At 62.4% G+C, this 22,885-nt stretch overlaps 3 protein-coding genes across 6 annotated transcripts in view; 1 reads left to right on the top strand and 2 right to left on the bottom strand.

Annotated features, from left to right (window-relative positions):
* NFIC (nuclear factor I C) overlaps positions 1-16,571 on the top strand; it is a 42,447-nt gene extending 25,876 nt beyond the window's left edge. For 2 of the 4 annotated variants that reach the window (XM_053999164.1, XM_053999162.1), the window contains exons 3-11: positions 3,271-3,342; positions 3,827-3,901; positions 4,015-4,138; positions 4,654-4,778; positions 6,435-6,563; positions 6,678-6,862; positions 8,228-8,387; positions 9,979-10,064; positions 12,213-16,571. In XM_053999164.1, the coding sequence (XP_053855139.1) occupies positions 3,271-3,342; positions 3,827-3,901; positions 4,015-4,138; positions 4,654-4,778; positions 6,435-6,563; positions 6,678-6,862; positions 8,228-8,387; positions 9,979-10,064; positions 12,213-12,230 (974 nt within the window). In that variant the 3' untranslated portion in view covers positions 12,231-16,571. The remainder of the gene's footprint in view (positions 1-3,270; positions 3,343-3,826; positions 3,902-4,014; positions 4,139-4,653; positions 4,779-6,434; positions 6,564-6,677; positions 6,863-8,227; positions 8,388-9,978; positions 10,065-12,212) is intronic. The other 2 variants (XM_053999165.1, XM_053999166.1) reach the window with 2 other exon arrangements.
* A 2,688-nt stretch (positions 16,572-19,259) lies between these two features.
* On the bottom strand, positions 19,260-21,146 carry SMIM24 (small integral membrane protein 24). Its single transcript, XM_053999582.1, is given in 6 exon segments — positions 19,260-19,680; positions 19,873-19,911; positions 20,022-20,139; positions 20,546-20,701; positions 20,704-20,743; positions 20,745-21,146. Coding segments are annotated over 6 exon segments (846 nt in total). The 3' UTR covers positions 19,260-19,589.
* Positions 21,147-22,013: 867 nt separating this feature from the next.
* Positions 22,014-22,591, bottom strand: SMIM44 (small integral membrane protein 44). Its single transcript, XM_053999583.1, has 2 exons — positions 22,351-22,591; positions 22,014-22,228 (listed from the first exon to the last, which is right to left on the bottom strand). The coding sequence occupies exons 1-2, from the start codon at positions 22,589-22,591 to the stop codon at positions 22,014-22,016; spliced, it is 456 nt and encodes a 151-aa protein (XP_053855558.1).
* Positions 22,592-22,885: the final 294 nt, after the last annotated feature.

The following is a 22,885-nucleotide window of genomic DNA, read 5'->3' as shown; positions in this document are numbered from 1 at the left end:
GTGGGATCTGCCCCACGGCACATTGGCTCCCTCCGGTCTCCAGGGGTTTTCCATCCTGAGCAGGCTGTTCACTCCGGGCCCTACTGGTCCACGTGTCGCCATGGCCAGCCGGAGGAGTGCAGTGACACCTGAGGACGTAAGGAACATGAGGCAGGAGGGCAGTTCCCCCCCCAGCCAACCCCAAGGGAAACTGAGGCACAGGACAGAAGCATGCTGAACCCTCTCCCATCCGCTGCCCTCGTCTGGCAGAGCTGGGGAAAAGGGGGAAGGCAGCTGCCCTCGATGTGGGGCTGGGACTGCTCACACCGGCGCCAGCAGCTCCCCCAGCCCCCGGCATCCTCCAGCCTCTGCGCCTGCGCCGCTGCCGGTAACACCGTGCCCTGTTACCGTCAGCGCTCGGGCACCGAGCCAGGGCTCTCCCGCAGCTGCGCCAGCCCCGGGGGGCACCCGGCCTGCAGTGACACCCCCCAGGGCCGGCCCTGCTGCCCGGGGGTCGTTCCCACGCGCTGAGACCGCGGGCGGGTGTCGCTTGGGGCCCGGGGGCACCGTGCCAGCCAGCGGGGCCGGGGTGCGGGATCCGTAATTCAATGGGTGGCACGGGGCCAGGCTGCCAGCGCGGCCCGGAGCCCAGGCAGCCCGCGCCCCCCCGGACACACACTTGGCTATTTTTAAAAGAGATTGGATCGACCTGTTTGGGCACTGAGCACTCTCCTCTGCCTCGCCGGAGACGACCCCGGCACTGAACCCCCTCCCCGCTGAGCTCCCCACAATTTGACAGCAGGACCACCCCCATCCCACTTCCATCCCCCATGCCGGCCTCCCGGAGGGTGGAAGGCACAGGATCAACGAAGCAGCGGGGGCATGGGGGAGCTTTACAGGCTTCTTCCTCCTCTGTGGTGCAGTCGAGCCACTTGTTGGGTCCTGGATTTGGAGTCTCCCCAAAACACCCCTTGTGGGGAGCACGGCCCGTGAACCCGGGGCTCCCTTCGCCATTTTAGCGCGCCAGCCGGCGCAGGCGGCTGTCACATGGCGGTGAGAGCAGCGCTTGGCCCGGCCGCCCCGCGCCGAGGAGGCAGCCAGAAATCTGCTGGCAAGCTCGCCCGCCCGGCTACGGGGAGCGCCGGGGGTGCCGAGCCCCGGCCCGGCCTCACACCCACCGCCTCCATCAGCCCGGGTACGAGGGGCCAGGGAGGGGCCGGCCCTGCTGCCAAACCTCCGAGCTGGGGAAAGTCCCGGCTGCTGCTCGGGCTGCTGTGGGTGGAAGCAGAGTGCTGGGTCTGGGGACAGGTCCCCAGAGTCCCTCAGCAGCAGGGGCCGCTGAGGTGGCACTGGCGGTGCTGGGTCAGGGTGGTGCCGTGGGATGGTGTGGGGGTACAGGGACGTGGGGCCCACCTGGGGCACCCGGGGCTAATGATGGCCCTCCCGGGTGCCCTGGGGGATCAGGGACCAGGCCGGGGTGGTTTGGTGCGGGCAAAGGTCCATGTGGGGCACCTCAGGATGAGTGGTGGGGGTCCCTGAGCTGAGCCCAGCTGGGCACCTCAGAGGCACCAGGCGAGGGCATTGCCTGGGGAGCTACCCAGAGGCCAAGCTCGCCAGGATTGGGCAAGTGGGGCCATCTGGGAGGCAATCGAGGTCCCGGGGAGCCCTGAGGCCATGGTGGGGGGCTGTGGGGAGCCGGGCCGGCCTCAGGCTGTGACTGCCAGCCTCCGTCCCGCGCCTTGGCCGGGCTCCACGCTAACCACTTCCAGAGCCACCGCCAGATTTGTTGTTTTTAGAGGCGAGGAGGGGCCGTGTCCGGCCACGGTGCCCGTGGATGAGCGGGGGGGGGGGGGGGTCCCCAGCCACTCCCCCATCCCAGCTGCTTTGTGCCCCGCTCGCTCCCACCACCCATACCCAGTACTTGGGCACGCAGCTGCTTCAAAATGGGGGAATAGGGTTAGAAAAAGAGAAATGTAGAGAAGGGAAGGGAAAAAAAAAAACCTGTGCCCGTCTCCAGGGGGAGTTTCTGCTCCCTAAAATGGCTGCTTGGAGGGAGCCAGGGGTGCAGGCACAGGGGGGATGGTGGTGGGGAGCAGCATCAGGGCAGGATGCCATGGCGCTGCCAGCGGGGTGCCAGGCTGGCACGGGACGGGTGGAGGGGACCACGGCAGCTGGGCAGGGAGACAAAATGGCTGGTTTGGCATCGGCCTTGAGCAGTCCCAGGGGGCTGTGGGCACACAGGGGTGTCAGGCTGGGAGATGGCACAGTCCCACTGCCCCCATGGGTAACCTGCCTGATGGGCAGCACACAGAGGTGTCAGGGTGGGAGGTGGCATGGGGCCCACATGGATAACTTGCCCAACCAAGGACAACCAGTCTGGGAACCACATGTGAGTGCAAGGGACTTGAGGGGAGAAAAAGGAGGAGAAAAACAGGGAGAAAGGGAAAAATCTCAAGGCGGGCACATGGGCTGGCAGTTGCAGCTGCGTGGTTTTGTTGGTGTTTTTGGATTTTCTCAGCCCTTTCCTGACATCCGCCAAGGCTTCCAGAGGGAAATGCTGGAGGCCAAGGGGTGGGGGGAGGAGGAGGATGGAGAAGCAGGGGGAAAAAGGAATACGGGGAAGAAATACATGGCAAAGGCTATGGAAGGGCTTTGGAAGCAGCCAGGTGAGGAAGGATGCTCCTCATTTCAGTGTCTGGGCTGTGCCAGGCTGTGCCAGGCTGGGCCTGCCAGGCTGTGCCGGGGCCACTGAGCTCAGCACCTGAGCCAGGATATTTTTAGTCAAGAGGGAGCAAGGCTGGACGGGGCTCCAGGGGTCAGAGCAGGTGCTGTCCCAAGCCCTGCTGCCCTGCAGGAGCTGGGCAGAGGCAGGACAAGGTGCCACAGGTTGTGCCATGCTGCAGTGACACTGCCTGGTGGGGCAGCACTGGGTCACAGCTGTGGCTGGAGAGAAGAGAGGAGGCAGGAGGCTGGAGCAGGGCCAGGTGAGCATCACCCAGCCCAGCACTGGGGTTCCCCTCCTGCAAGGAGCACTGCCCAGACCCTACATGTGGGGCTCCTCTCGCTGGTGGGGAGGGCAAGGGGGGCTGGTTGGTGTCTGTTCCTCAGTGGCTGGGGACATGCCAGCTTGGTGGTGGCCCTGCTGTGTGGTGAGAGCTGCTGGGCAGCCTATGTCTCAGTTTCCCCCAGCAAGGCAAGGAGGGGCAGTCAGCTGGTGGCAACCCTGGCTCACACTGGCACAGAGGCTGCCACTGGCATGGGGGGCTCACCCTGGGGCTTTGCCTCTTGCAGATGCAGAGCAGAGCAGCAGCCCCCGGACAGGCATTGGCTCAGACCAGGAGGACAGCAAACCCATCACGCTGGGTGAGTGCAGCGGGCAGGGCTTGGGCAAAGGACAAGGGACACCCCAGCCTGTCCCCAGGGTCCCTGCCATGGTGGGGGAGGGGGGCCTGTGACATACAGTCAAGCTGCCAGCCACTGCCAGCCACTGCCTGGCCCCTGCAATGAGCTGAGCATAGCCTTAGCCTTGTCCTACACCCAGCAGAGTCCCATGGAGGCTGCAGCCCTTGGGGACAGCAGCTGCCATGGAGGTCCCACGGTGGGGGTGCAGCCCCAAGCCCTGCCAGCACTCTCAGCCACAGAGAAACAGAGGCACTGAGCAGGTCCAGGGCATCTTCAGCAGAGGCAACCAATTGGGGTGGTCTCTTGCTGGAGCAGGGAGCGGAGTGGAGGCTAAGGAGGGGGACAGATGGGATTTGGGGTGCCCTCAAGCATCGCCACAAGGCAGTGCAGGATGGGAGGGGTGGTCCTGTTGCCCCCTCAGCATGCCCTCCTCTCTTCCACACAGATTCGACAGACTTCCAGGAAAGCTTCGTCACCTCGGGGGTGTTCAGTGTCACCGAGCTCATCCAGGTGTCCCGAAGTGAGTGTGACTGTGATGCCACAGCCCGACCCTCGGCTGCCTGGGCACAGCAGCATCCCAACAGCCCCCCCCCTCCCCACTGAGCCCCAGTAACCCCCCCTCTCTCCCTGCAGCACCGGTGGTGACAGGCACAGGGCCAAACTTCTCCCTGGGGGAGCTGCAGGGCCACCTGGCCTATGACCTGAACCCCTCCAGCACCGGCATGAGGAGGACACTGCCCAGCACCTCCTCCAGCGGGTAGGTGCCAGCAGGGCTGTGCCAGGGCGGTGCCGGGGCCAGCCAAGCACAGCCGTGGGGAAGGCGAGGGGGAGTCAGGTCCTGCCACGGGCTGGCACTGACCCATGACAAGCTGGGAGAGCTGGGGGTGTTCAGCCTGGAGAAAAGAAAACTCCAGGGAGACCTCAGAGCCCCTTCCAGTGCTTAAAGGGGCTCCAAGAGAGCTGGAGAGGAAGCTTGGACAAGGGATGGAGGGACAGGAGAAGAGGGAATGGCTCCCACTGCCAGAGGGCAGGGTTAGATGGGATATTGGGCAGGAATTGTTCCCTGGCAGGGTGGGCAGGCCCTGGCACAGGTTGCCCAGAGCAGCTGTGGCTGCCCCTGGATCCCTGGCAGTGCCCAAGGCCAGGTTGGATGGGGCTTGGAGTGACCTGGGATAGTGGAAGGTGTCCCTGCCATGGCAGGGGTGGCACTGGATGAGCTTTAAGGTCCTTTCCAACCCAAACCGTGATCCTGTGACCCTTCCCTGTCCCCAGGAGCAAACGGCACAAGTCGGGGTCCATGGAGGACGACATTGACACCAGCCCTGGGGGCGAGTACTACACCTCCTCCAACTCCCCCACCAGCAGCAGCCGCAACTGGACAGAAGACATGGAAGGGGGTAGGTGCCACCTCCTTACCAGTGCCCTTCCAGTGCCCCGGGGCCCCCATCCTGCTCCCAGCATTCTGCAAACCACTGCCAGAACCCCCTGTGACCATCTGGGCGCTGCCCATGCCGTGTCCCTATGGGCCTTAAGGTCACAGGACACACTGGCTGTGGGGGCTGCGGTGCCACCCTCAAGTCCCGCAGAACATCCCTGCTGCTTTTCCATGGAGTCTGGGGGGTTGCTCTCAAACCCCCCTGATTTAGGCACAGGCTTTCTGTAGGTGCCCAGGTGTGTCTGTGGCCCCCCACTTTGGGCCGGACTCTGTGGGGGCTGTGGTGGTGCTACAGGGACCCCCATTTCAACACAGGCTCTCTCTGTAGGGCCAATCCAGCCTCCAGCCCCATGCCTGGTCTGGCAGCCCCACACCAGTCTCTCCCAGCCCCAAGTCGGCTCCCCCAGCCCCACATCACTGTGGACAGCTTTCTGGCTTGGTGTTTTTTTTTCCCTTTCCTGTCTAGACAAGCCCCAATTAGCTGTTCATTAAGAAAGGGGGGGCTGGGCTAATTAAAGCGATGCTGCAGGGCTGGCACAGCAGCTCCCACACCCTGAGGTGCAGGCAAAGAAGCTGCTTCTCTTCCTCCTCCCTTGGCTCTTCTCCTGCCTGCCCCAGCAGTGGGGTGGGCTCCACACCAGCCCCCTAGCCCTGCCAGAGCCTGGAGGTGCCTGGCTGGAGGGCTAGAGGCACCGATCCTGTTGGAAGGGGGTTTGGGGGATGCAGGTCCAGCCCCCAAACTGTGTCCTGTGTGTGGAGGGACTGTACCCCATCCTGTCCCGTGGGGCTGGTGCAGGGGGGGTCCTGGGGAAGGTGCAGCCCCCTCCCCAAAATGGTGGCATGGAGGCAGGAGGGAGCTGTGCCAGGGCATCTGTCCCCTGCTGGTGGCCTGACCCGGGCAGGGGTAAGGGTGGCTGGTGGGGGCCTCAGCCTTGGCAGCGGGGAGAGGGGCTTGGCAATCCTGTACAGGATGTTCTGGGAAATCCTCCTAACACCCGACTGAGAAAGGGCTAAACCCATTACCAGACCCGGGCCAAATGGCCAGAGCTAAAGCCACGGCGGCAGGGGATTAACGTGCCTGCCACCCCCCCGCTCAGCCCCATGCCCTGGAGTGGCCTCGGGGACCTGGGCAGCTGCTGCTGCCAGGGGTCTCTGGGGTGATCACCCCCATGCCGGCACCTCTCTGCCTCCCCAGGAGCTCCTGTAGCCCCCAGCCCCATGTGCCAGGGGAGGTGGCTGCCATGTGGGGGCTGCAGGGTCACAGTGGCATCCATGAGGGCTCCCACCAGGGTGGGACACACACGCACAGAGCTGCGTGCACCCGCATGCACACACTTGCAGGAGCACACACCTGTGCATGGCTATGCGTGTACACACACAGGTACAGAGCTCTGCTGGTACAACACTTACACACATGCACACACATTCATGCACACAGCAGTGCCCCCAGAGGTGCCCCCACAGGTACCCACCGTCCTGCCACAGACACATGCTCACAGCACCACCCTCCCCATGCCCACCCTGACCTCGGGGTGCCCCTTGCCTGCACTGAGATGGCAGCAGCCATGGGATTTGGGGTCCCATGGCAGGTCCTGACGTTGGACACTGCTTTCCCCAGGCATCTCCCCCACTGTGAAGAAGACAGAGATGGACAAGTCCCCCTTCAACAGCCCATCACCCCAGGACTCCTCGCCCCGGCTGAGCAGCTTCACGCAGCACCACCGTCCTGTCATTGCTGTGCACAGTGGTGAGTGTCCTGCCAGGGAAACCGAGGCACAGAGTGAGCGCTGAGCAGTCGGGGGGCTGGGGCAGCCACTAGCTAGTGACACAGGTGCGTGTCCCCTTTTGCTGTCGCCCGCAGGTATCACCCGAAGCCCGCACCCATCGTCTGCGCTGCATTTCCCCACCACCTCCATCCTTCCCCAGACGGCCTCCACCTACTTCCCGCACACGGCCATCCGGTACCCGCCTCATCTCAACCCGCAGGACCCGCTCAAGGATCTCGTCTCGTTGGCCTGCGACCCGTCCAACCAGCAGCCCGGACCGGTAAGGACGCAGCCTTGTCCGTGGGCACCGGGGGCTGCTGCCCGCCGGGCTGCCCGAGGAGAGTCCCCTGGACCTGCGCCGCCGCCACCTCTGCCGCCGCACGGGGGGGTCGGAGTCTTCTGGTGGCACCGACGGGGTGTTGTCTGGGGCTGAGCTCCAGCCGTGCCGTGCGTTGGTTCAGGAGCGCTGCTGTGCCGGCTCACGTTGGCACCTCGTGTCTGCGGCGATGGAGGAGCAGTGCCCTGGCCCAGCGTGGGGCACTGTGGGTGTTGGGGCGCTGGGGCTGAGCCATCAGCCGGTGTTGGGGTGTTGGGGGTGAGCAAGGTGTCTGCCAGGGGTGCGTGACCATCTCCTGGAGTCACCGTCCGCCAGCATATCCAGGAGAGTGATGGGCTTGACATGCCCCATCCACCTGCAGAGCCCACGGGTGACCCGTCAGCTCCTCTGGAGCTGTACCCGTGTCCCCAGTGTCCCCGCAGGGGTGGCAGAGCCACACTGTGCTGCTGTGGGCCTTCCCTTGCCGCAGTGCCCTGCACTCCCACATACCCAGTGCACCCCACAGACATGGGACGCCACACACCCCACACACCCATCACCCCACACCCCATGCTCCCATCACCAAACAACTTGTGTAACCAGCACCGTGCACACACAGCAGCCAGCGCGTGCAGCACCCAAACCATCACCTCATACACCCAGAGCCCCCAAGACACAACACACCCCACCCCACCAGCACCCCACATACCCCATGAAGGGCACCCTTCATACCCAAAGCCAGAGCCTGGGGGTGTTCCTGCTCCCATACTGTCCTGTGCCCCTCTTTGTCCTCCCAGATGCAGAGCTCTTGGGGACCCCCTCTGACCTCTGCCCACCACTTTCCTGTTTCCCCTCACCAGCAGGGGCTGATGCCAGGGTGAGGGGCATGGCCACTGTTACCCTGTGCAGTGGCTCAGTGCTGGGCCGATGGACACCAGAACAGGAGTAGCCCACGGCCAGGTTGGGCATGGAGCACTGGTGCAGGAGCCTTTGGAGGCTCTGGGTGCCCCTACCCCTCCAGGGAGTGCTTCAGAGACCCCCCTGTCACTGTAGAAAGGGCTCCCAGCTCCAGCGTGCGCCACTGTGGGTAATGTCCCCCATGGAGCATGGCCTCCACAGTCCCCCAAATCCCTCCTGTCCCGCCGTCAGTTCCTGCCTGCTGCCACCGCCGACCGTTCAGGGCTGCTCTGAGACCCACCAAACTCATGTCCGCAGTGAGGGACACCCCGTGCCTGTGCCAGGGGTGTCCCCGGGGCTCCCTGGCCGTGCTGGTGTGCGCGTGCATCCTAATGGCTTGTGCTGTTTGTTTTTTGTCTGTGTTGTCCCCAGTTAAATGGAAGTGGTCAAGTGAAAGTGCCCAGCCACTACCTGCCCACGCAGATGCTGGCGCCGCCACCTCCCCCCGGCATGCCCCGCTTGGCCGTCTCTCCTGACACCAAATCCACCACGACAACTTCCGAGGGAGGGACGACCTCGCCGACATCACCCAGTAAGCACCCGCGGCGCCCACCCTGCTCCCCGGCCCGGCTGGCCCCCTCCTCTCGCAGCCCCCCAGGGTGTCCCCCTGTCCCGGTGCTGGGGGGATGTTGGCGGAGGTGGCCTCCCCGCAGCCGGGGAGAGGGCGGCAGCTGGCACGCCATGAGTTTGCTGGGTCTCAGGCAGGTCGGAGTGGACAGGGTTTGGGCAGGTGGCCGCTGTGGCCACTGAGCCAAGGGGTTGTGTGCTGGTCCCGGGGACCAGCTCGAGCCCCTTGTCCCTCTGAGCGTGAGTGGAGCCGTGGCAGGGCTCTCCAAACCAGTGTCCTGCCCAGACCCTCAGTGTGGGCAGTGCCATCGGGGAGGCCATGGCCTCTCTGTGTCTGTTTATCCCACCATGGTGGTGGCTGCGCTGCCGGGAACGGGGAGCAGCTGGCACGCGGGTGGCACTGGGACTAGGGACAGTGTGCCTGGTGTGTTGTGTGGGCTGTGTACTCTTGCTGCCATGGGGGTCCTTGGCGCCGGAGATTCTGGTCTTGTTGGGGGTGTGAGGTGACACCAGAGCAGGGACTGTGTGCGGGTCCCCCAGAGCCCTTGGCAGGTGGCACCTGGGAGCTTGTTACCACGATGGCTGACAAACTCTTTGCCCTCTCCTCTACCTCAGGGGCCATAAGTGCCTTGGCCAGGAGGGTTTTGGGTGCTGGGCCCAACAGCCAGAGGGGAGCTGGTGTCACCCCAGACTGGCACGGGGGTGTGTGCTGCAGTGGTGGGACACTGTGCCGTCGCCACACTCTATGAGGGGCTTGTTCCTGTTCCCATCCTGATGTACACATGGGACATGGTACGCCAAGTGTCTGCTGTGTCCCCACACAGTCAAGCCCTGCCTGATCGAGCCATTGTCCCTGGGTCATGGGCCATGGCTGATTGCCAGCAGCTGGTCAGCAGGTGTGGAGACCCCATGGCATGGAGAAGCCAAAGCCTGGACAATCTGGAAGGGACAGCATGGGATGGCCTGGCTGATAATGGGGTCACAGCCTTGGGGAGGGACAGAGGAGTGAAAGTTCCTGCAGGCTCAGGGAAGGATGCATTAGGAGGACACTGGCTGTCCCCAGCTGGCTCCAAACCCCCATTCCCCTTGGCAGCACTCTGCTTCCAACAGGGCTGAACCCAGAAGCTCAGCAGGACTGGAGGTCTCACTGCTGGATCCCCAGCTGAGGGATGGAGGTGGCAGCAGGGTGACGTGGCCAGGTGGAAGTGGTGGCTGCCATTGTTCTCCCCGTGGCAGCTCAGCTCCAGAAGCCACAGCGCGGGCACAGCCAGGGGCACCATCTGCGCCTGCACCCCCGGGCACCTCGCCCCTCCAGCCTCAGTCATCACCCCGAAAACACTGGTGGTACCGTCCGAGCACAGCAGCCCTGGGTGCAGCACCCCTGGGCTCCATTCACCTGCCATCAGGTCACAGCCAGGGACGTCGCCTGCTCGCCAGCACCGGGTGCCAGGGAGCTCCGTCCCAGCAGTGCCAGGGAGAGGGCCGGGCCTGGCCCCTGGGGGGACAATGGCAGTGCCACCTGCAGCCCCGTTAATGAGCTCTCATTTGTTCCCCAGCCTACTCTGCACCAGGCACGCCCCCTGCGAACCGTTCCTTCGTGGGATTAGGACCAAGGGATCCTGGGAGTATCTATCAGGCACAGGTGAGAGCGGGGATGCTGCTGGGGGGACCCTCCTGCCCTCGCCCCGGGCACCCTCGCCATGGCATCACCGTGGGCATTGCCATGGGCATGGCCAGTGCTGGCATGGCCATTGTGGCTGTCACTGACGTGACATTGCTGATGTGGGCTCCCCGCCATGGTGCCCCTGCCGTGGCATCACTGCTGTGGCATCACTGCCATGGCATCGCTGCTGAGGGCATTGCCACCATGGCATCACTGCCGTGGGCCTTGCCACCATGGCATCACCACCGTGGCATTGCTGCCATGTTTATTGCTCCTGTGGGCATTGCTGCTGTGGGCACTATCATGTTTATTGCCACTGTGGCATCACTGCCGTGGGACATTGCTGCTGTGGATGTAACCTCTGTGGCCATTGGTGCTGTGACCTTGCCACCATGTCTGAGGCCACGAGGAGTATCACCACCACAGTGGCATCACTGCTGCCGGCATTGCTACCACTGGCCTAGCCACTGCAGACTTTGCCGTTGTGGACATCCCCACCATGGCATCACTGCCATGGGTGTTGCTGCTGTTCGCAGTGCCACTTTGGGCACCACTGCTGTGTACGTCATCATTGTGGGGTTATTTCCATGTGCAATGTCACCATGGGCATCACCACCATGGCATTGCAGCTCTGGCACTGCCACTGCCAGCTTTGCTGCTGTGAGCATCACTGCCTTGGCATCACCGCTGTGGCCCATGGGCATTGCTGCCGTGGCATCCTCACTATGGGCACCCAGTGACAGGTCTTTAGGCACTGCTGGTGGCTCAGGGCCACCACAAGTCCTCCATCATAGAGGGAGGTCACTGCCGTGCTCTGGCTGTGTCCTGCCTGGCACCACCTGGCACTGCCCTGCCTAGGTGCCCAGAACATCACCAAAGGAGCAGCACCAGGGCCATGGGTCCCTTTCTGTGTGGCCACAGGCACTGCTCTCGCTTGGCTGTGCCTGTGGCCACTCCAGCTGCAGTGGGAGGTTGTGTGTGCCTTTCCAGGAGCTTTCCATTAGTCCTGGATTCTGGAGCTGGCACTGGTACTGCAGGCAGTGCCACAGTGCCAGGACAGGGGTGGCAGCTCCTGGCATCACTTGTGACACGAGCGGTCTGGCCTCAGCATTCCCTGCAGGGGCAGCTGCAGCCTTGCCTGGCAGGTGACACGGGTGACAGGACAGAGGGATGGGGTGTGGACGGTGCCGTGTTGGGGCACCCTGAGGTGCTGCCCTGGCTGGGGGGAGTACTCAGGGTGCTGTGCTGTGCCAGGGTGTGGGCACTTGGGGCTGTGAGCAATGACGCAGGGTACCTGGGGGTGCTGTGCTGTGCCAGGCTGTGAGATTTGGGAACCACGAGCTGGGACACCCAAGGGTGCTGTGCCGTTCCAGAGGAAAAACACGGGGGACCCGGCTCTGATCACAACCTCCACTCTGCCTCAGTTTCTCCATTCCTGCACCCCAAGGGCCTTGGGTCCCTAAAGAGGAGACCTGGGGCAGCACCAGGAGAACCTTGGAGGAGCAGGGGGCCAGAGTCCCTGTCCAGAAATAGGGGTCAGAGCCACTTGCAGTCCCAGGACCCCCAAGGTCCCTGTGAATGGGTGTCCCTAGTCATGCCTGGGGAGGCTCGAGGATGCTCTGCCTGGGGAAACTGAGGCACGGGGGAAGGAGGCGGTGTCCCAGAAGGGGCAGCTGAGACCTGCCGCGCTCTGGTCATGTGTGGCGGGGCCTGGAAGGGTTAAGGGAAGCAGCGGCCCCGAGCTGTCTCGTTTCCAACGGAAACCAGACATGAGGTAATCGGGAATGAACTTGAACTTGGGGCTGGGGGGGAAACAATGGGAGGGTGGCAGGGGGCCACCTCGCGGGGTCCCCAGCCGTGCACCCCCCTACCTGTCCCCAGGTGGCACCATTCCTTTTGGAGGGTCTCCCTTTGCCGTGAAGGTGCAGAGGGACCGGCCCCAGGGGAACGCGGGTGGCCGCGGTGCGGAAGACGGACAAACTCAGCGCAGGAGTGGGGACGCCAGCCCCGTGCGCCGAGCAGGGGACAGCGCAGGGACAGCTGTCTCGGGCTCTGGGGACTGGCGGGAGGACGGGGCAGCTCCGGGGGCAGAGCACTAACGCCGGCCTCTCTCCTCTCTCCCGGCAGTCCTGGTACCTGGGATAACCGCCGCCGTGCCGCCCCTTCGCCTCCCTTCTCTGCTTTAGGCACCCCCAGAGGAACATCCCCGTCCCCGAGCACCAGGCCCAGCCTTGCGGTGACGACGGAGAGCGCGGCCTCACGACGACGACGACGACGACGACAAGCAAAACCCACACCCGAAGGAAAGAGCAAGGGAAAGGAAGAAGGAAAAGGGTCATACTGTTTTAAAATGGAAAAAAAAAAAAAAAAAAAAACAAACCCCACAAACAAAAAACAAACAAACCAACAACCCATCCCAAGAGGACCTTTCCCCCCACCCCGGCGATGCGCCAGAAAACAAAGAAACAAGAAAAAAAAGAAAAAAAAAAGAAAAAAAAAAGAAAGCAAAAAACACTATTATTTACCCCGTCGGCCGGCGCCGCGCTGAGACCTGACACAAGCGGTGCCAGCAATGCCTCCCGGAGCGGCTGCGGGGCCGCGGCGCCGAGCCCCGCCGGCCGCTCGCCGAATATGCAAACGGCTTTGACTCTCTCGTTCTTGCCTCTACGTGAGTAAAAATGATCAAACCTCCTCCGCCGACCCCCCCGGCCCCAGACTGTCGGGGGGCCCCGGGGCTGGGGTGGGGCGCGGCGGGGCGGGCTGGGGAACCCCTCCCGCTGCCGCAGCCCTGCGGACCGGGCGCGCTCGCGGTCGCGGCGGGTGACGCTCCGTGCTGTGCGAGCGCTCCGGGGACGGTGACATCGTGCTGCGGTGACACGGGGACGGTTACGCGGTGGCACAGTGGATCGAGCGGGGTGGCACAGGAGGAGGGGGCTTGTGACCACAGAGGGTGCATGGGCACGGCCAGAGATGGTCGCGGCGGCGGTGGCACCTCGGTTCCCGCGCGGACACGGTGTCGGGACGCTCCCACCACGGCCCCAAATGTCACAGCGGCGGTGGCACCCCGATTCCATCGGGGACAGGGCACGGGGACTGTCGCAGCCCGGCGGCCACCGTCGCGCCGAGACACCGGTCACCACCTCTCTGGTCGCCTTCCTCCCCCAAGCCTGCACCGGGCCGAGCCCCGTGTGTCCCCACCCGTGTCCCTGTGTCCCCGGCGTGTCCTCGCGCCCGGGGGGTTCCGCGGGGCTGGGGGGGAGGGGGCCCGTGCGTCCGTGTGTTTGAGCTATGCATTCCTGTGGACAGGTACCAGGTGGGAGGCAGGGTGCGCTCGTGTTGCACATTTTGTAGGAAATGCACTTTTAAGAGGGAATCATCAAAAGAAAAAAAAAAGAAAAAGAAGAAGAGAAAAGAAAACAAAATCACAAAAAAAAGGAGGAAGAGGAGAAGGAGGAGGTGGAGTCCCCGGCACCGGCTTGCCGGGACGGCTGGTTTGGGGTTTTTGGGTTTGGTGGTTTTGGTTTTTTGGGGTTTGTTGTTTTTTGTGTGGGTTTTTTTTTTTTTTGGGTTTGTTTTTTTTTGTTTGTTTGGTTGTTTTTTTTTTTTTTTTTTTTGGGTTTTTTGTTTGGTTTTTTTTTTTTTTTTTTGATACAAAGGATGGAGCAAAGAAAAGAAGCCCGAGCGACGGCGAGGGCTGAGCCAGCCCCCCGGAGCCCCTCGAAGTCCCCCGGAATCCTCCGGAGCCCCCGGCCCCGCGTCAAGTGCCTGAACTGCGGCGGGGAGGGGTCCCGGCCTCCCCGGAGGAGCCCTCGGCCGGGGGCAGCGCGGGAGGAAGCGCTCGGCCGTCCCCGTCCCGTGCGGTGACAGCGTGGCCGGGAAGGGGACGCAGGGACGTGGCAGTGCCTTAGAGCAGAGGGACCCCCGCGACGGCCGAGGCGAGGAGGAGGACGAGGATGAAGGTGCCCGTTGTCCCCAGCGAGACGAGGAGACTGGTCCCCAAAGGATCTCCGGTCCGGGGACACCCGAAGGGTGGTGATGGAGAGAAGCCGCCGTGGGATGTCCAGGAGCTGGGAATGTCACCGAGGCCACCGTCGCCACTCCGTCCCCTGGCACCCAGAGCCGCCCCGAGGACCACCGGCATCGCATCCCCCATCCCAGTGGCCCCCGCTCCCCCCTCCGCTTCCCCCCGCTTCCCACCCCCCCGGGACGGCACAATGAGACACCGGGGAAAGGGCTGACGCAGGAAATCCCGGGAGACAGAAAAATAGTAAAAAAGGACAAGAAAAGGAGAAAACCCACCAAAAAAAAGGAAAAAAAAAAAAAAGAAAAGAAAAAACAACAACAAAAAAAGCGCTTGGCGGAGAGGGAAACCTGTTTTTTGTTTTTTTTTTTTTTTTAAGATCTGAGAAAAGAAACACATAAAAAAAGACAAAAGGACAAAAAAAAAAAAAAAAAAAAAAGAAAAAAAAAAAAAAGAGACAAACTGCATGGTGCTTTAACAGGATCTGGTGACCTGGCTCAACCCAGCCGCGGCTGGCTGATGCTGTGCATGGCAGACTCTTATTAACCGGCTCTACCTTCCCCTTCAGCAAAAGAGAAAAAAAGAGGAAAAAAAAACCAAACAAAAAAAATCTGTATAAAAGAAAAAAAAAGCCGTAAAAAAAAAAAAAAACACACAAGAAAAAAAAAAATCCATGTTTTCCTAATTTGCACGAAATTTTATACCACATGATGTGCCTTGCCTTCGAAGCCTAAGTATTACTGGACCCGATATCAGTGCGAGGGAGTCGCTGCATGCCCGGGGCTCCCGGGGGGCCGGGGGGGCCGGGGGCCGCTGCCCCCCCCCGCCTCCTGCATGGCTTCTTCTCGGCCGGAAAAGTCCCTTTTTCTCTCTATTCTTCTTCTTTTTTTAACCGATTTTCCCCCTCAGAAACGTCTTCCAGTTGGTAATACCGATGCATCCTCTGCGCCAACACACCGGAATATGCAATAGCTGTGGGGGGGCCGGCCGGGGGGGCGGCCACCCCTTTGCTTTGCCTCTCTTTTCTTTGTTTCCCTTCCCTTTTGGGGGGTTTTGATTTGTTTTTTCTGCTTCCAGCAACCAAAGGCAGCGAGGCGGGAGGCGGCAGGGACCCCCGGGCCAGAGACCCCCCGAGAACTCGGGGGGGGGACGCGGTGTCCGGGCGCGGCAGGACTGAGCGGGGCGTGCTGGGCTCCGTGCGGGGACGAGCAGGGATGGAGGGAGAGCCGCAGGGCTGATCCCTCGGGCGGGCCACAGCGTCCCACCGCTCCCCATTAGGGACCCCCACTTTTTAATTGGTTTTCCACGGGGCGCAGGGCCAGGGGGGCTGAGCCTGGCTGCTCTCGTGACAGGAATGGAACCGTGTGAATGTAGCTTTGCCCTCCCGGGCTGGTGTCAGGGGGGTCACAGCCTGCCCCCCACCTCCACCCCATCGGCTTCATCCCCGGGGTCCGGCTGGCGCGGCAGGGAGCGGCAGGAGGTGCCTTCTTGCCGCCGCTCCCTGCTGTGCCCGCTGCCGAGCAGGGGCCCGACACCCCCTAAAAACCCTGAATTTGCCTTAAAACCCCAGCGTTCCGCCGGCTGGAGAGACTCCCCGAGCTCCATGAGGCTGAGAACTGACGCGGGTTGTGACACCAGTGGGCGGGTGGCACCGGCATCGCTACTGCTCGGGCATGAAGAAACGTCGTCGTTAACAGTTTTTTATTTTTGTTTGTTTGATTTGGTTTTGTTCCTTTTTTTTTTTTTCCTTTTCTTTTCTTTTCTTTTTTTTTTTTTTTTTTTTTTTTTGGTGTCCAAAAGTATTAATGGAGGATGACGGGGTGGTCGCGTCCCGCCAGGTTTCGCCCAGACTTGAGGCTGGTTTGAGGGTCGCAGACCCCTGGGGGGAGCCTCGGGAGACGCTTCTTTATGCAAGGTGCAGTATTGATTTCTGCAAGGACAATGCAAGGAGGGAGTGGGGGCGGCGTCCAGCTGGGGGCGGGGGAGGGGGGAGGAATGAAAAATAGAATTAAAAAAAAAGAGGGGGAAAAGAAGACAATTTTTTTTAAAGAAAGAATTTTTTTTAATAGAAAGACAAAAAAAAAAAAAAAAGGGGGGGTTAAGGCTGGAAAAGGCTCAGCTCAAAGAAAAAAAAAAAAAAAAAAAAAAAAATTTAAAAAAAGCATTTTTAAACGGTGACAGCGACAGCGGAGGGAGGGAGCACGGGCCACCGGGCAGCCCCTTCGGCCAGCCCCGGGGAGGCGAGGGGCGCTGGCGCCCCTCGGGCCTGGGTCCCCCGCCCCGAGGAAGCCCCGGAGCCCCTGTCCCCCGCGGGGACACCGCCGGGGCCGTCCCCTGCCCCCTCTTTGCTGCCTCCCCACTCCCCGGGCCGGCTGCAAGTCCGGCCGGGCTGCGGCCGCAGCCTCCCAAAACCCGCCCTCGGCAAGAAAAGCACCTTAAACCAAATTTTAAAAGACAAAAAAGAATCAACTCGACGGCCCCCCAGCACGTAGGGCGGCACTGGGGGGCCGTGCCGGGGGCTTCCCCTTGCGGGGCCGGGGAGCCCCCCGTGCCCCCGGGGTCTTTGCACTGCTCCCCCGACACCCCCCGGGGCCGCACCCCCGGCTCTGCCCAAAGGGAATATGCAACACACCCCGCTCCCTCCGCGTGGGAGGGGGGCGCCACTCATTTTATTATTTCTATTTTTTTAATCATTCTCCCTTCTTTTTTTTTTATCTTCTGGCGGCCTCGATGGCCACGGTCGGGGTGAGCGCAAAGCCGGGGTGGAGAACACCCCATCCCTGGGGAAGCTCTGGGGGGGTCCCCCGCAGGATGGGGATACGAGGGGGCTCCGCTCGACAATCACCGGGGGGGTTTCATGCACTACAGTCTCTCTCCTAGAGGGTTTTTAGTCGGGCTCGTCGGCTTAAAAAAATTAATTAAAAATAGTCCTTGTGAACTATAAATAAAACAAATAACCTGTACATATATATATCCATATATATATATATCCATATATATGTGTATATATATATATATATATCCACATATATATATATGGGGCTGCAGGGCCGGGGGGGCGCGGGTCCCCACACAGTTAAGGTACTTTAAATTGCAAAGGAATATATATATATATAAAATCTCATATATATATATATATATATATATATATATATATATATATATATATATATGTCTTGTTTGGTGGGGTTTGGGCTTTTTCTTTTTTTTTTTTTTTTTTTTTTTTTACTTCGGTTTTTGTTTGGTTCTGGTTTTGTTTTGTTTTGGTTGGTTTTGTTTTTTTTTTTTTTTAATACTCGGAGTTTGGAATTTGCTGCTTTCTGCCCCCCCCGGGTATCCCGCCACTGGCTGGGATGGGTACCCCCCGTGATGGGTGCCCCGGGAGAGACCCATGGGTGACCCTCTGGGTCCCCTGTGCGGTGCCTGTGGGTATCACTGTGGGTGCTCCAGGTGATACCCGGGGGTGCCCCACTGGGTGCCCCACCTGGTGCCCATGGGTGCTCCTGCTCCTCTGGGTGCTTCTCTGGATGCTCCAGGTGATGCCCACGGGGGCCTCTCTGGGTGCCCCAAGTGGTGCTCAGGGGTGCCCCGCAGGGTGCCTCGAGCAATAGCCACCGACGCCCCTCCGGGTGCCCCAGGCGATGCCCACGGGTGCCCCGGTCCATGGGTGCCGCGCTGAGTACCCGCGTGCCCCGCTGGGCGCCCCGTGCGATGCCCTGGGGGCAGGCGGGAGGTGGAGCCGGGGTTGGGGGAAATCCCACCCCCGGGCAAAGAGCGGCAAAAGGAGAGAAACCGCCCCAAAAAGGCGCCGAGGCGGCAGCCGGCCGGACCGCGCCTCTTACCCAAACCAAAAATCCCGCCGCAGTGCCTCCGCGCCGCCGGCTGCCCCGCCCGCCTTTTCGGGGGGTCCCCGCTCCCCCGGGGGGCCGGGGGTGCCCCCTCCCCGCAGTTATATTTTACTCGTTCGCCGGATTCTCGCTTTCGCTTTGCCGCAGCCGATACACACCGCGAGCGCACCAGGGCCGCGAGCCGGGGCCGGGCCCCCCCGCGCCCCCCGCGCCCCCTGGCCCCGCATGACCCCCCCGAGCTCCCGCTCGCCTCCCTGGTGCTTCACGATATTTGATTATACCATTGTACGCAGCCATTACCCATAGCGCCGCTCCTGCCTACATACACTTACTGACCCTGATACGGATTTTGGGTTTTTTTTTGGTTTTCTTTTTTGTTTTGTTTCTTTTGTTTTGGTTTTGTTTTGGTTTTTTTTCCCGTTTTTTTTTTCTGTTGTTGTTCCCCCCCCCTCCCCTATGCAAAAAAGAGAAAAAAGAGACAAAAAAGAAGAAAAAAACAAAAAAGAAAAAACTGACACACAAAAAAAGATTAAAAAATTAAAAAAAAAACCAAAAAAAAAGACAAAAAAAAAATGTATAAAAATTAAACAAGCTATGCTTCAACTCCAGCTCGCCTCCGCCCTTCCTTCACTGCCCCGGGGGAACTGAGGCACGGTGCCCAAGCGGGGAGAACACGGGTGTCCCAGCGGAGGAGGAGGGCAGGGGGGGCACTGCGGAGAGCAGAGCCCTGCCCCGCAGCGGGCACCCGGCACCCCGGAGGAGGGACCCCCAAGCACGGCTGCCCCTGGCCCGCAGAGGAGGGTGACGGAGCTGGGAGCCCGCAGGGCGCAGCCCCAGCCGCAGGCGGAGGGAGAGGACACGTGGGGACAGGGCGTGGGCGGGGGCAGCCGCGGTTCACCTGGGAGTTCAGAGCTGCTGCCACTTCCTCTGCTTCAGACCTTGGCCACGGGACGTCACCACCTCATGCGCGTGACGTCACCGCCTGGCGGTGTGATGTCACTGCCGTTACCCGTGGGTCAGCATTGGCCGAAGCTGCCCTCCACCGCCGCGGTGCCCACGGTCGCTGTCCCCAAGCACTGCTCAGGACAGCCTCAGGGCGAGGCCCCCTCGGGGCTCCCCAGCTCCCCGTGTCCCCTCAGTGCCCTCCCCTCGGTCCGGGCTGGTCTGGCAGCGACGTGGCTGGACACTGGCTCTTGCCCTGCCGAAGGCGCTGGGGTCTGGCACCTTGTGGAACTTGTCCCCTGCCCAAGTGGCACCCAGGGGTGCCGGACAGCCCCTCCCCCGCACGGTGACACGACACGCTTGACACCGGGGTAGGCTGGGGAAACCTTTAGTGGGCACGTCTGGGGAGGGGACTGTCCTCGTCCCCCCGGGCCGGGACTCCCCGCCGGCTCAGGGTTGGGGGGCACGGGGAGACCCCGCTGCGGCCCCTGGCCGCCGCCCTCCCCGCTCAGCTCCGGCGAGCTGGTGATCCGCGCCGGGTCTTGGTCACAGCCGGGCCGGCCGCGGGGCGGGAGGTGCCATGGTGGCCGCGGCTGACGCCGAAACCCGGCGCGGATCTCCGGCCCGCGGACGGGGTGAGGGTGCGGTCCCCGTCAGAGGTGCTCCGGAGGGGGCTGAGGGGTGCGGGGGGACTCAGAGGGACGTGGCCTTGCTCTGCTGCTTGTCGTCGCTCAGCTCATCCCAGTCCACAGCCGCCCGGTTGATGTGGCCGGAGCGCCCCAGCCTGCGGGAGGAAGGGAACGTCGGTCAGCCGGGCACTGCACCGGCACCGCGGCCGTGCCCCGTGAAGGGCACCGCGGAACAGCCGCCTCCAGCCATGCCGAGGGCACAGGCGGAACGTGGCCACCCTCGAGGGAATCCGAGCCCCGCTGTGGGGGGATCCCGGTGCTGCCCCGCGGCACCCGGGCTGTGGTACCTGTCACTCCCCAGGGTCTCCGCGTGGTCGTTCTCCTTCCTGCGAGGGGAGAGAGGCTGAACGGTGCCCGGGGACAACCCTGCCCCAGCCCATGGCAACCTTCCACGCAGTCTTCCCCTGGCCAGCCCCCCCCCCCCCCAAAATCCAACCTCTTCTTCCTGAGATTCCAGAGCCGGTTAAGGAGCAGCACCACAAAGACGACGAAGAGGAAGACGACGACGGCCGTGAGGCCAATGAGCCACGGCTGGAGCACCTTGGGGCCCGTGCCTGCGTGGCCAGGGGACAGGCAAGGGAAAAGACAGGGATGGAGACAGCTTCAGGGGAACTCCATCCTTCAGGGGATGGGACCCCCCCACGAGATGGGACCCCCCCATGGGATGGGACATTGGCAGACACTCACTGTTCCCCCTTCCCAGTGTCCCTTGGGTACCAAGGAAGCCACTCCTGACACAGCTCACCTGTCCCCAGTGCAGTGGGGAGCACTGGGACAGCAGGTGGGTGTCTCCAGATCTTTCTGCTCTACCCCTAAAAGTTACTGTTGGAGCACTGGGACAGACTGGTCCCACTGGAAAGGTCTCCCAGGAGCTGACCTGATGACGGGGTGGGAGGGGGCCTGGCCACCTCCCCAAGCACCCCGGGGCACTGCAGCACAGAGGGTCCCAGGGGCACCTACCAGCCTGTCCCTGGGCGGTGGAAGCGAGGACGAGCAGGACCAGGAGCGAGAGGGGCTGCAAGAGCTTTGGCATTTTTGGGCGGAGGGCTGGGGCACGTCTGGATCCTGCTCCTGGAGGTGATCTTCTGTCACCTGCTGCTATTGTGCCTGCACTCTGCACCCAAGGCAACAGGCGCCTTTATTGGCCTCAAGAGGACAAAGTGGCACCAAGCACCATGGCAACGTGACTCCCGTCACCCCGGCAGGTGGTACCACTCCCCTGGCTCGGGCACCGGCACCCCACTGCATCCAGTGCCCACCACCTCCAGGAACACAGTGGCAAAGGACAGGTGTGTCCCTGTGCCCAGGACTGGGGACCACCCCCAGGGTAGGCAGGTGGATGGAGGCAGAGACAGACGGGTGGGTGGGTGCACAGGTGGAAGAACAGATGGGTGGAGAAGTGCCCACTCTGCCTTGCTCCCCCTATCCCCTGCTGGCAGGGCTGGGGCAGATCCCATGTGGATGGGGCAGCACAGAGGGGTGGGCAATGCCAGGCCACCCCCAGCCCTCCCCTGGGCATGATCCAGCTGCCCCCAGACATTCCCAGGTGGGACTCCACCATGTCCTCAGGGAGTGTGTGCCTACGTACTGTCAAGAGTGAAACACAGGATTAGCTCAGGGAGGCCCACCCACCAGGACACAAGGAAAACTGAGGCAGAGGGTGGCCACCAGCACCCCAGGGACGGTGGACTTTGGCAGGGCCACCCTGCCTGTGGCAATTCCTCAAGGGGTGAAGAAGGAGACTGGGGGCACAGGGATCCAGCCTCAGCCTGGGTTAAAGACAGGGGCTGCAGGTCCATAAAACAGCCCCCATGCCCAGTGCCCTTACCCAGAACCCAAGAGAGGCTTCAGGGTGCTTTGTCCCCCAGGACTGGTTTGGGGTCACCTCTGGGTGCCACTGAGCATGGTCTGGCAGTGCCAAGGCATTGAGGGGGTGGTGGGGGCACAGCCAGCCTCAGCATCCAGCTGTCCATCTGTCAGTCCCTACCCATGTGTCCACACTGACTTGGCCCATCCAGAGGAGTATCCATTTTTCCACGTGCACGTGTGCACCCGTGTCCGTGTCCCCTGCCACCACTGGCTGTGCCCCTACATCATGGGTTTGCACCCCCAAGCACTCCCCTATATACACCCATGTGCGGGGGTGGCACGGCTGTGCCAAGGGGTGCTGTTACCCCAGGCAAAGGTTGGGATGCCCCAGATCTGCCACCCCCCCGCACTGTGCTGGGCCAAAGGGCGACCAGGGCTGGGGCAAGTGGCTTTATTGGCGTGACAGCCCAAGAGGAGCCCTGAGAGCAGCGCTAGGGCTGGGCAGGGAGGGGGAGGCTGTGTGCCAGTGCTGGGCAGTGCCTACAGCCAGGGCCACATCATCTCCCAATGGTCAGGCAGGGCTGCAGGGTCCTGCTGGTGGCAGGGGTGTCCCCTGACCCTAGAAGAACGTCTTCGCGGGGGAGTCGGCAAAGGAGATGGAGCTGCGTGGAGCGAGCGGCCGCAGCGGGATGTCCATGCCGGGCAGGATGCCGCTGCCTTCATCCTCCACCTTCTGCTCCACCAGCACTTCGTCCTTCTCCAGCCACTCTGCCTCTGGCACGGGGCCTTCGGCCATCCCTGCCTTCTCCTCCGGCTTGGGCCCAAATGCCCAGTCTGCAGGGGCAGAGACGGAGCTGTCAGCAGCACTAGTCCTGCCACAGCACAGTCTCAGGTGGGGGGATCCCCCTGACCCCCTGCCCACCCCAAAGCCCAACCCTGCTGGGGGTAGCACTCACCGGCGAAGTCGTGCACCAGGTCCTTGATGAGGTGCCCCACGATGGCATATGCCACCACCAGCACCAGTGTTGCTGCCATCATCAGGTAGAGGACATGGCAGGGCAGGTGGATGCTGTCCAGGGCAGGGGGCTTGTAATCCACGTACAGCACCCCATCCTCCTCAGGGGGGGACTGCAGCAAGTGCCGTGGCCCCCGTGCCCCCCCAGTGCCAGGGAGGGGAATACCCCCCACCAGGCCCATGGCCAGCTATCCCTGCAGCCCCACCTCAAGCCACTGAAGCCTTTGCCAGGCAGGGGACTGCAGGGGGGAAGTGGCATCAGGGTCCACAAGGCTCCTCGGTGCTGGCAGCTCACAGGGACAGTGGTGTCCCCATGGCTGGTGGCAGTGCCACTCACCTGCCGACAGAGCTGTGTTGCTGAGAAGGAGCTTAGCACCTGCTAATCCAGGCACAGCCTGGCTGCCTCAGCACGGGAGGTGACCAGTGGGCTCCGATGTCGGTCACGGTCCCCAAATCCTGCCCCTCTGGGAACACCA

This window comes from Vidua macroura, chromosome 26, assembly GCF_024509145.1.
Source record: "Vidua macroura isolate BioBank_ID:100142 chromosome 26, ASM2450914v1, whole genome shotgun sequence".
NCBI lineage: Eukaryota > Metazoa > Chordata > Aves > Passeriformes > Viduidae > Vidua > Vidua macroura.
Note: the sequence above shows the minus strand (reverse complement) of the source record. Positions and strands in the feature narration are given on the sequence as shown.